Source organism: Penaeus vannamei, chromosome 7 (genome assembly GCF_042767895.1).
Source record: "Penaeus vannamei isolate JL-2024 chromosome 7, ASM4276789v1, whole genome shotgun sequence".
Taxonomy (NCBI): Eukaryota; Metazoa; Arthropoda; class Malacostraca; order Decapoda; family Penaeidae; genus Penaeus; species Penaeus vannamei.
In genome coordinates this window covers 46,575,393-46,587,892 of record NC_091555.1, presented here as the reverse complement: position 1 = coordinate 46,587,892, position 12,500 = coordinate 46,575,393, and the positions used below count along the sequence as shown (strand labels likewise).

The window sequence follows — 12,500 nt, the reverse complement described above, 5'->3', positions numbered from 1 at the left end:
TTAGGGTTTGCTGTGACAGGCTCTTGTAACATCAGTCGGATTGTGGCTTGTCTGTTTATTGTGCTTATATTTTATTTATTTATTTATTTATTTATTTGTTTATTTATTTTATTTGGGGATTGGTACATTTGCGTATACATTTTGACTCTGTTGTTGTTGTTTTTTGTTGTCATACTTTGCATTTTTTGTATGTGTCTATGTACGCACGCACGTCACCCCTACAGACACTCATTCACTCGCTCAGTCTGTCTGTCTGTCTGTCAGTCAGTCAATGTCAGTCAGTCAGTCAGTCAATGTCAGTCAGTCAGTTAGTCAATGTCAATCAGTCAGTCAGTCAATGTCAGTCAGTCAGTTAGTCAATGTCAATCAGTCAGTCAGTCAATGTCAGTCAGTCAGTCAGTCAGTCAAAGTTAGTCAGTCATTCAGTAACCTACACACCCACACCGACCCTCCCCCTCCACACCCACCCGCACAATAATCCACATCCAGTAACGCCCCCCCTCTCTCTCTCTTCTCCCCCCACAGGACCTGAAGCTCCTGACAGAGAGCTTAAAAGGTCGACCTGAGTACTGCTGTCTCGAGGGCGAAAAAGATGTCAACCGACGTAAGAATCGCTACAAGGACATCCTTCCATGTGAGTATTGTTGGCGTACGGTGTGGTTTTAGTCTTAATTTTGTATAATCTTGATCATGGTCATTAGTCATCATTCTTGCCATCATCATCACCACCAAAAGCTATCATGATCATGTTTTATCAAGTCATCGGCGTCGTCATTATAATCATCATCATCATCATCAACATCATCATTATCGTCATCATTATCGTCATCATCATCATCATCATCATCATCATTATCGTCATCATTACCGTCGTCATCATCATCATCATCATCATCATCAACATCATCATCATTATCGTCATCATTATCGTCGTCATCATCATTATCATCATCACCACATCATCTCCGTTATCATCACCTCCACCATCATCACCATTATCACATCGCCACCATTATCATCATCACCTCCATGGTTCTTTTATTCATTTCCTTTCTTTGTCTCTACCTGTATTTATGCTCTGTTTATCCAACAGCTTCTCTGTCTCTTTATTTTGGCTCCTTGCATGTCAGCTGATTTGCATATATCCGTCTTTTCGCGCAGATCACAAGGGAATCTCTTGGGCTTGATTAAAACGGGTGTTTACACATATCTGCCCTGAAGGTGTATGAAAGATATGAGGTTTGTTGGTCTGCATAAGCGTGGTATTTGCGGAAACACTTGGCAGCCGAGTGAGTGTGCAGTAATTATAACAATGCCAAGGTGAGAGAGAGTTTTGTGTTGTGTGATATAGATACATAATGCATACGTATATACGTGTGTATGCATATGTAGATATGTACATGCTTGCTTACATGATTGTGTGTGTGTGTGTGTGTGTGTGTGTGTGTGTGTGTGTGTGTGTGTGTGTGTGTGTGTACATGCGAGCGCGTGTGCGTGTGTTTCTTCGTATATGCAAGACAGAGGAGCAGATTGTTATTTAAATGCTATTTGTCATTTTTTCGACCTCCTTAAGACATCAGTTGCGAAAGATTTTGACGTTTGCATGACGAGCAGATTAAAGAAAACGGCAGAGAGTGTGTCAGCTGATTTGCGAAGAAGCGCCGCGGGCCGTACGACGAAACGAGCAGCCATTAACGAGCTTGGCAGAGTATGACAGCGAATATTTTGGGGCCTGACCTATTTCCTGGGCCGTGAGGGGAGGGGCCGGCTTGCCCATTACAAGGTTAGAAGTACACGAGTACTGTACAGATGCCAAGTACTCCGCTCGACCAAAGTGCAGAGAGGGAGTTCAGAATTTTTGGTGAAGACGGCTTTGTAACTTTTCTAAGCTGGAGAAAAACGTTTGATGTTCTGGATGTTGGAGACTTTATTAAATGGGTAACTGGGTCTTGAAACGTTTATTGAAGACGTTTTTTGAAAAGAAAACTGTCGAAGCGATGGGAAATAAAAGGGGAAAATCGGGCACTTGAGGGGCTTCGCAAGACAGACGTAACAAGTATTACACAAGGTGGGTCGCAGGATGTTGTTTTCCGACTTTTTTTTTAACGCGGGAGTGACAAACGGTCCGTCTGGAGCGCAAGGTGTGACGAGGGGGACGAGCGAGAAGAAGAATGTCAGGAGGGGGACGAGCGAGAAGAAGAATGTCAGGAGGGGGACGAGCGAGAAGAAGAATGTCAGGAGGGGGACGAGCGAGAAGAAGAATGTCAGGAGGTAAGAAGTGCGAGGCAGCGGGTAACAGTTGTTGGCTGAGTCAGCAGGAAACAGCCGTAACGCAGGCTATCAGTTGCAGCGTCGTCGGCGCTCGCAGATGGACCGCCGGACCGCACTTGACCGCGTGACACAACCGCCTCGGTGATTCGCTGTCAAGAGTCCTCTAGGGGTGGGGGGAGGGGGGCGAGAGAGGAGGGGCAGGGGATTGTGGGGGGAGAGAGAGAGGGGGGCAGGGGATTGGGGTAGAGAGAGAGGGGCAGGGGATAGGAGGAGAGAGAGAGAGGGGGGCAGGGGATAGGGAGGAGAGAGAGAGGGGGGCAGGGGGGATAGGGAGGAGAGAGAGGGGGGCAGGGGGTAGGGAGGAGAGAGGGGGGCAGGGGATAGGGAGGAGAGAGAGGGGGGCAGGGGGTAGGGAGGAGAGAGAGAGGTGGGGCAGGGGTTTGGGGATAGAGAGAGGTGGGCGGGGGATAGGGAGGAGAGAGTGAGGGGGCAGGGGATAGGGAGGAGAGAGAGGTGGGCAGGGGATTGGGGGAGAGAGAGAGGGGGGCAGGGGATTGGGGGAGAGAGAGAGAGGGGGAGAGGGGGGCAATCCACGCACCAAATCACGGCGAGAACTAGAATCCGAGAAATCTGGACCTTGATGCGGAGTGGGGACGGCTCTGGAGGTGAAGTGCAAATGGATTGTTTAATTCGACTCGAGTGATTTACGACTCGCGTTGCCTCGGGCGGTCGAAACAGGTGTGTCGCTTCGTCGTTTTGTCTCCGCCCGCGCGCGTGTGTGTGTGTCTCTCTCTCTCTCCCTGTGGGCGGGATCGCGGGGTCCGGGCGTGCGATTCTTGGTTCTTGTTTCAGTTCTTCGGTTTGTGTGAAGCTTGTTTTCTTTGCGTTTTTTTTGTGGGTCTTGTTTTCTGTTGTTTTCCCGTTGTCAGGTTCCCGCGGGGCCTCCTCTCTGTTTTCTCGTTAGTTGTTTTCTCGTTAGGATTCTGTCGTTCCGCTGTTTCCTTGTGGTTCGGATTAAGCTTTGTTTTCTCTGCTTCGGCGAGGGTTTGGGTCCAGCGGCGAACTCTCTCTCGTAATCCCTTAAACTTCGGGGGCATTTTGGAAGCGTGGGCTCGGGAGGGGGGGAGCGGGGGCGTGTTTGCTCATTGGGGTCGGATTCCGGGTTTTAGCGCAGGAATGTCTCCCTAGTTGACCGAGGGGCGAGGGTGCCTTTCGTCGCGCCCGAAGTCGGGGCTTAGAGGGTGATTAATTAGAAGGGTTCAGGGGCGGGGGGGAGAGGGAGGGGATGGGGGGGATGATGCAGGCGCCGGTGTGTGTGTGTGTGTGTATGTGTTGTCTGCTGGTGACGAGGGCACTGCCGTGGCACCCGCGGTCTCTCGGTACTAGGCACTGCCAGCCCGCATCCTCCTGCCCCCCCCCCCCACTCCCCTCCTCGCCCACCTGCCCAGGCTTACCTCAGGGATCCGCGCCGGCCAGGAATAATTTATGGGGAGTAAAGGTAGACGATGTACATACTCAGCTGTTGCGCCGCGGGTGGAGAGTGTGTATACGACGCAGGTGCCAGCGGCTGGACGTAAACAGGGAGGGAAAACAAACAGCGCTGATTGAGGTCTAATGAACAGAGGTTGGCCGGACCGGATGGAGAGGGAAATGTTCAAAATGTTCAAAGTAAACGTCTTTATAAACGCTGATGTGGGATGGGAACTGTATAGAGAAGAGTCACACGGGATACTGTACAACAAAACACAAGGATTTCTCTCTCTCTCTCTCTCTCTCTCTCTCTCTCTCTCTCTCTCTCTCTCTCTCTCTCTCTCTCTCTCTCTCTCTCTCTCTCTCTCTCTCTCCCCCGCTCCCGAAGGTTGTGATGAGAAGTGAATGAACATCGGAGGGTGTATATAAATAGAAGAAAAACTGGATTGGCAATCAAAAGTCCATTAGGGGAGACGATCACGCTGATTCCCCCTACGAGGGTCGCACAACTCATTTGACTTTTTCACCTTATCCGGCCCTTTCGTGATTTTTTCCCCGATTGCGGGCGGCGGCGAGCACGTTTGGGTCCCTCCCGGCGCGGTCGGGGATGATCTCATCGCCTCTCATCTCTCCGCCGGGACGGGATGCTGCGAGATCGAATGAGGAAGTGGATTTGCAGGATCGGGAGGGGGCTTCGGCGCGGTTTTGCTGGCGCGCATGCGTGCAGCCGCCGCCGCGTGGTCTGGCCAGGAGTCCCGTGGCACGCGAGGTGTTGCAGCAAGCACTCGCGGCGCGCTTGGAGCTGCGCCTCGAGTGTGGGAGGGTTTATGCCCGAAACGGACTCGTGCTTGCGACGGGAGGCATGCGAGGGCGTTTGTCGCAGCAAAGACCTCCTTCTCGACCTTCTCTGGGATCAGCTGGTGGCTGCGCAATTAGGCGGGTCAAGTTCACTTCCGCTGATGCATGGAAGTGGGGTCAGGTTCAGCTTCCTCTGATGTTAGTAACTTGGGTCAAGGTCATCTTCCTTGATTTAAGTAAGTTGGCCCAAGTTCATGTCCCGCAAAATGCAAGTTAGATAAGATCATCTTCCTTGACCTACGTAAGTCAATTCAAGTTCATCTCCCTAGATCCGTGTAAGTCATGCCAAGTCCGTCCTCCTTGACCTACGTAAGTCGATTCAAGTTCATCTCCCGTTGATGCAAGTAAGTTGAGTAATCTTGGTGACGCGAAGTGGATGATCAGATAGACGAGGAGCGGGTAAGTGGATCTCCTCCAGGAACTGCACACCTTATGCTCGGGCGTCGGGAGGGGGTGGAGGGGTGTTAGGGTGTCGGGGGGGGGTTGCTAGGGTATTGGGGTGGGGTGTCGGGGTAGGGGGAGGTGGGTTGCAGGGGTGTCGGGCGGGAGGAGGTTGCTGGGGCGTCGGGGTGGGGAGGGGGTTGCAGAGGTGTCGGGGTGGGGTGGGTGGGTTGCAGGGGTGTCGGGGTGGGGGTGGGGGTGGGGTTGCAGGGGTGTCGGGGTGGGCAGGTGGTGGGTTGCAGGGGTGTCGGGGTGGGGAGGGGTGGTTGCAGGGGTGTTGGGGCGGGGAGGGGGTTGCAGGGGCGTCGGGGGGGGGGGGGTTGCAGAGGCGTCGGGGAGGTGCAGGGTGTCAGGGAGGTGCAGGGGTGTCGGGGTGGGGTGGGGGTTGCTGGTGTCGGGGAGGAGGGTTGCAGGGGCGGCGGGAGGAGGGGTTGCAGGGGGGGGGGGGAGGGTTGAAGGGGTGTCGGGGTGGTTGCAGGGGTGTTGGGGTGGGCAGGGGGGTGTTGCAGGGGTGTTGGGGTGGGCAGGGGGTGTTGGGGTGGGGGTGGTGGGTTGCTGGGTTGTTGAGGGAAGGGGGTTGCAGTTGCGGCGGGGTGGGGTGGTGGGTTGCTGGGGTGGAGGTGGTGGGTTGCAGGGGTGTCGGGGTGGGCAGGGGCGTCAGGGGGGGTGCAGGGGTGTCCAGGGGTGGGGGTGGGGGTTGCTGGGGTGTCGGGGGGAGGTGCAGGGTGCGTCGGGGTGGGGTGTGGGGTTGCAGAGGCGTCGTGGTGGGGTGGGGGGTGTAGGGGCGTCCGGGAGGGGGAGGGACGGGAACAGGGGTTGCTTGGAGGGGGGGCAGGGGGGGGAGGGGTCAGGGGCCTTGTTTTGTTTGTTTTTCATTTTTATCTTTACTTCATGTGTGAGAGAGAGAAAGAATAAGAGTAGGAGTGTGGAGGTGATAAATAGATGATAAGAATGTAAAAGGTACAGTAAAAGAGAGAGAGAAAGAAAGTGAAAGTAAGGGGGGCGAGATAAAAAAAAAAGAGTTAAAGAGTGAAATGAAGAGGATGATAATAAAAGAATGAGTGTGATAGCGAAGATAAGGAGAGTAGAGTGAGTGTGAGACTAAGAGAGTGAATGGGAAAGAGAAATATAAGAGTAAGTGTGTGTGTGTGTGTGTGTGTGTGAAAATAAGTGTATGTGTACATGTAAATGTTGGTGTAAGTGTATGTGTACGGGTACGTATAAGTGTACATTTAAGTATAGGTGTAAGTGTAGATATAAGTGTTAAATGTAAGTGTCCTTGTAGGGGTATGTATAAGTGTAAATGTGAAGGTCTTTTAGAAGTGTGAGCGTAAGTGTAGGAGTAAGTGTAAAGTGTAGGTGTATGTATAAGTGTAAATGTGAAGGTCTTTTAGAAGTGTAAGCGTAAGTATAGGAATTAGTATAAAGTGTAGGTGTATGTATAAGTGTAAGTGTGAATGTTTGTCTGTCTGTCTTTGTCTCCCATGGCCTTACCTACCCTCCCATTTCCCTTCCGAACTTGTGTGTTATTCTTGGCACCTGTTCCTGTTCCTGTTTCTTTCCTCCGGCTCTTTCCACTCGCCCTGTTTTACCATCGATTTCCCTGCACGAGAGAAATGCCCTTCCCTACCCCCTCCCCACTCCCCCTCCCCCTTCCCCCACTCGCTGCAAAATAGGTTGGCGATTTGCTTTGTTTGCGCTTAGGATTCGCTCGGGTTATGGGGAGGGGGGTGGTGATGGGGATGGGGGTGGGGATGGGGTGGTGGTGGGGTTGGTGGTGGGGGGGAAGGAGGAGGGTCGGTCATTCCGTGATTTTAATGAGTTGGTGGTTTTGATTTCACTTTTTTTTTATTTTTATTTTTTTATGATTTCCTGGTTTTAATTTTATTTATTTATTTATTTATTTATTTTTTACATTTTTATGGTTTAATTTTTTTATTTTCTTTTTTAATTTTCTTACCCTTTTATATTATCGTACTTCTCTTCCTTTATTTGTTGATTTGTCATGTATTCCGTTTCGCTGCCAGTGACTTATTTTTGTTGATTTATTCACCGGTTTTAATGATTCTCGCACTTTTAATATCACTGTTTTTTTGCTTTGGCATTGCCCCGAATCTCTGATTTTTTTTTATTATTATTATTCTCTGATTTTAATTATTTCGTACTTGTTATACCACTTTTTTGCTCATTGACTTAAAAATCTTCTATCTTCGTACTGATTTGCCACTTCCATTTTCGCTTTGGTAAATCGTTTCTTTTTTTTAATTATTCTCCGGTTTTGATTATTTTGTACTTGCAATACCATCTTTTTTCTTCTTTGGCATTCACTTCTTCTTCTATCACCTTTTTTCTCCTTCTTCTATCACCTTTTTTCTCCTTCTATCACCTTTTTTCTCCTTATATGATCTTTCTTCTCCTTCTTCTATCACCTTTCTTCTCCTACTATCACCTTTCTTCTCCTTCTTCTATCACCTTTCTTCTCCTTCTTCTATCACCTTTCTTCTTCTTCTATCACCTTTCTTCTCCTTCTTCTATGATCATCCTTCTCCTTCTTCTATGATCTTTCTTCTCCTTCTTCTATCACCTTTCTTCTTCTTCTTCTATCACCTTTCTTCTCCTTCTATCACCTTTCTTCTCCTTCTTCTATCACCTTTCTTCTCCTTCTTCTATCACCTTTTTTCTCCTTTGGTCTTTCTTCTCCTTATTCTATCACCTTTCTTCTTCTTCTTCTATCACCTTTCTTCTCCTTCTTCTATTACTTTTCTTCTCCTTCTTCTATTACTTTTCTTCTCCTTCTTCTATCACCTTTCTTCTCCTTCTTCTATCACTTCTCCTTCTTCTATGATCTTTCTTCTCCTTTATCACCTTTCTTCTCCTTCTTCTATCACTTTTCTTCTCCTTCTTCTATCACCTTTCTTCTCCTTCTTCTATCACTTTGCTTCTCCTTCTTCTATGATCTTTCTTCTCCTTCTTCTATGATCTTTCTTCTCCTTCTTCTATCACCTTTCTTCTTCTTCTTCTATCACCTTTCTTCTCCTTCTATCACCTTTCTTCTCCTTCTTCTATCACCTTTCTTCTCCTTCTTCTATCACCTTTCTTCTTCTTCTATCACCTTTCTTCTCCTTCTTCTATCACCTTTCTTCTTCTTCTATCACCTTTCTTCTCCTTCTTCTATGATCTTCCTTCTCCTTCTTCTATGATCTTTCTTCTCCTTCTTCTATCCCTTTTCTTCTCCTTCTTCTATCACCTTTCTTCTCCTTCTATCACCTTTTTTCTCCTTCTTTGATCTTTCTTCTCCTTCTTCTATCACCTTTTTTCTCCTTCTTTGTTCTTTCTTCTCCTTCTTCTATCACCTTTCTTCTTCTTCTATGATATTTCTTCTCCTTCTTCTATCTCCTTTTTTCTCCTTCTTCTATCACCTTTCTTCTGCTTCTTCTATCACCCTTTTTCTCCTATGATCTTTCTTCTCCTTCTTCTATCACCTTTCTTCTCCTTCTTCTATCACCTTTTTTCTCCTTCTTCTATCATCTTTCTTCTCCTTCTTCTATGATCTTTCTTCTCTTTCTCCTATCACCTTTCTTCTCCTTCTTCTATCACCTTTCTTCTCCTTCTTCTATCACCCTTTTTCTCCTATCACCTTTCTTCTCTTTCTTCTATCACCTTTCTTCTCCTTCTTCTATCACTTTTCTTCTCCTTCTTCTATCACCTTTCTTCTCCTTCTACTATCACCTTGTTTCTTCTTCTATCACCTTTCTTCTCCTTCTATCACCTTTCTTCTTCTATTACCTTTTTTCTCCTTCTGTGATCTTTCTTCTCCTTCTTCTATCACTTTTTTCTCCTTCTTCTATCACCTTTCTTCTCCCTCTTCTATCACCTTTCTTCTCCTTCTTCTATCACCTTTTTTCTCCTATGATCTTTCTTCTCTTTCTATCACATTTCTTCTCCTTCTTCTATGATCTTGCTTCTCCTTCTATCACCTTTCTTCTCCTTCTATCACCTTTCTTCTTCTTCTATTACCTTTTTTCTCCTTCTGTGATCTTTCTTCTCCTTCTTCTATCACTTTTTTCTCCTTCTTCTATCACCTTTCTTCTCCTTCTTTGATCTTTCTTCTCCTTCTATCACCTTTCTTCTCCTTCTATCATCTTCTTCTATCACCTTTTTTCTCCTATGATCTTTCTTCTCTTTCTATCACATTTTTTCTCCTTCTTCTATGATCTTGCTTCTCCTTCTATCACCTTTCTTCTTCTTCTATCACCTTTCTTCTCCTTCGGCATTTCCGTAAACTTCTCCTCCGTGCCGATTCGTCGCCTGCGCACGACATTTCGTATTTGCGCGGGATTTTTTTTTTTTTTTTTTTTTTTTTTCAATTCTTGTTATTATTCCGTTGACCTTTCCTCGTCGGGATTTTGTTCGTCTATTTTTCTTTGATATCTTGTTGACATTATCCGTCGGTGAAGGATATCTCCCGAGGCGAAGCGGGATAAGAAGAAGAAAAAGAGAAGAAAGGGGGAAAAAAAAGGAAAGCGTAAAGGTCAGTCCGAACGCGAGGACAAATCCGGAGATTAGGGCCGCGGGTTCGGACACCGCCGGAGAGACAGGCCGGCCGCCCCTTCTTCCTCTCGGGCTCGGATTAGCCTCGCGGAGAGGGTCGTGGGCGGCGGGCGGGTGCGGGTCGGGTTGTCGGGGCGTCGCGGAGGAGGAGCGGAAGGAGGTCGTGAGATGATAAGGAAAAGGTCGGTCGGTCCGGTCGGCCTCTGTCTGTCTGTTAGTCTGTCTGTCTCTCTCTTTCTCTCTCTTTCTTTCTTTCTTTCTCTCTTTCTCTCTTTCTCTCTTTCTCTCTTTCTCTCTTTCTCTCTCTCTCTCTCTCTCTCTCTCTCTCTCTCTCTCTCTCTCTCTCTCTGTCTCTGTCTCTCTCTCTCTCTCTCTCTCTCTCTCTCTCTCTCTCTCTCTCTCTCTCTCTGTCTCTGTCTCTGTCTCTCTCTCTCTCTGTCTGTCTCTGTCTCTCTCTCTCTGTCTGTCTCTGTCTCTCTCTCTGTCTGTCTCTGTCTCTCTCTCTCTCTCTCTCTCTCTCTGTCTCTCTCTCTCTCTTCTCCCTCCCTCCCTCCCTCCCTCTCTCTCTCTCTCTGGGAGTTCTTGCGAATCGACGGGGTTCTTCCTTCTCGCGGCCTTGGGGTTGGGGGGGGGGGGGGGGGGGGGGGTAGTTGCACTTTCTCCAGTGATAAGGCCATGCACGCGCGCTCTCACTCTCGTTTTTGTTGTCTCTCTCTCTCTTTCTGTGTCCCTCTGTCTCTGTCGGTCTTTCTGTCTCTGTCTGTTTCTCTGTCTCTTTCTGTTCCTCCTCTCTCTCTCTCTCTCTCTCTCTCTCTCTCTCTCTCTCTCTCTCTCTCTCTTTCTCTCTCTCTCTCTCTCTCTCTCTCTCTCTCTCTCTCTCTCTCTCTCTCTCTCTCTCTCTCTCTCTCTCTCTCTCTCTCTCTCTCTCTCTCTCTACCTCGCCTTCTACCTCTCCCTCTCCCTCTCTACCTCTCTCTCCCTCTCTCTCCTTCCCTCTCTACCTCTCTCTCCCTCTCTCTCCTTCCCTCCCTCCCTCTCCCTCTCCCTCTAATTATCTTGCTGTTTCCAATTTTGTCAATCAGTGGTTACTCCGCAATAAACAGTCGTCCCCGCCATGAATATCGATCAAAGATAACACCAGAGTCGAGTGCCACCTCCTGGTAGTTTGTTTTCAGCCACGACGTCTGAGTGGCACATTCTTCCGGGAGTTGTGGTGCCAAGTAGAGCAGTGCCACATTTGGGGGCGTCCACGGGGGTTGGGGGTTGGGCGGGGATGATAGGGAGGGGTAGGGGGAGGGAGAGATGCAAACAGTGGGTGCTTTGTATTCCTCACTCACTCGTTTATTTGCTCACTCAGTCACACACTCATTCGCTCAGTCACACACTCGCTTACTCATTCACTCACTCACACACACTCGCTCACTCACTCACTTACTTTTCACTCATTCACTTACTCACTCACTGACCCTCACACTCACTGACCCTCTCACTCACTTTTCACTCACTCACTCACTCACTTTTCACTCACTCACTTACTCACCTTTCACTCACTATCTCACCCGCCGCTGCATCCGAAAGCGCGCCAGTGGAAGGGTCACCGCACGGCATATGGTATGGTCACGTGACATGCCGCGAGCAAAGGTTCCCCGTGGGTATGAGAGGCATGGCGTGTCAATCCAGTATGATTGGCTCCTTATCAAAGACCCACGAGGCGAGACATACCCGTGTGGCTTGATGCCCAGCGATCGTGGCAGGCGTCGTAGGGGAGGGGGGAGGGTGGGGAGGGGGTGTTGATGGCCAGCGATCGTGGCAGGTGTCGTAGGGGAGGGGGACGGGTGGGGGAGGGGGTGTTGATGGCCAGCGATCGTGGCAGGTGTCGTAGGGGAGAGGGGACGGGTGGGGAGGGGTGTGTTGATGGCCAGCGATCGTGGCAGGTGTCGTAGGGGAGGGGGGAGGGGGTAAGGGGGTAAGGGGGAAGGGGGAAGGGGGAAGGGGTTAGGTCTTGGGCCCCAAAGAACGAGGAAGCGCTCCGAAGCCTCTGGCGGAAGTTCTTCTGAGAAAGGAAGTGTCGGTCGGAGGAGGCAGGATGTTGCTTCGAAAATGCCCCCCCCCCCACCCCCGACGCCTCAGGACTTCCTCGGAAAGCGGAGGGGAGGGGGGGTGGGGCGAAAATGGGCGTCGTTTTTTTTTTCGTTTTCGTTTTGGACATTTCGCTTCGGGTGTGACTTGGCTGTTGGTATAGAGGCCATACGACGGGGGACCGGCTGCCGAGTGTGTACAGCTCCCTGAGGTATTTATACCATGCATTATGAAGGAGATTGTTGTCTCGGGGACCCGGATGTGAAGAGCGAGGCCCTCGAGGTATCTGAGTCGACTAGAGACTGGCGGAGGCTGAAGGTGACACCCCTTGTATATTAGCAGAGTATACCTGGCTCATAAAAAGCTCTATTGGCAGAGGGAGGGCAAACAGACGATAATATATCTGGGGCGGATGGCGGAGGGTGACAGAATTAGACGGGGCACTGCCGCACGGAGCCTGCGCCGCTGGGGGGGGAGGAGGGCCGGGCTATGAAGTGCCCTCGCCCCCTCCTTTTAGACCCTCCCCCTCCATTTAGCCCTTCCCCCTACGTTTAGCCCCTCCCGCTTCTTTCAGTCCCTCCCCCTCCGTTCAAATCCTCCCCCTCCGTTCAGCCCCACCCCCTCCGTTCAGCCCTCCCCCTCCTTTCAGCCCTTCCCCCTCCCTTCACCCCCTTCCCCTCCTTTAAACCCTCCCCCTCCCTTCAACCCCTTCCCTCCCTTTAACCCTCCCCCTCCCTTCACCCCCTTCCCTCCTCTTAACCCTCCCCGACACCGAATGGCTGCCACGATCTCCCGGTCCCTCGAGATCTGTTCCTCGCCTGTCGTCGCCA

The 12,500-nt window shown here is 49.8% G+C and overlaps 1 protein-coding gene across 6 annotated transcripts in view; it reads left to right on the top strand.

Annotated features, from left to right (window-relative positions):
• Window positions 1-12,500, top strand: part of LOC113814283 (uncharacterized) — a 158,785-nt gene that overhangs the window by 31,196 nt on the left and 115,089 nt on the right. For all 6 annotated transcript variants that reach the window (XR_011398664.1, XR_011398665.1, XR_011398667.1 and 3 more), the window contains exon 2: window positions 526-634. Coding sequence is in view for 2 of the 6 variants with exons in the window: in XM_070123834.1 (XP_069979935.1) it covers window positions 526-634 (109 nt within the window). In the remaining 4 variants the exon portion in view is untranslated. The remainder of the gene's footprint in view (window positions 1-525; window positions 635-12,500) is intronic.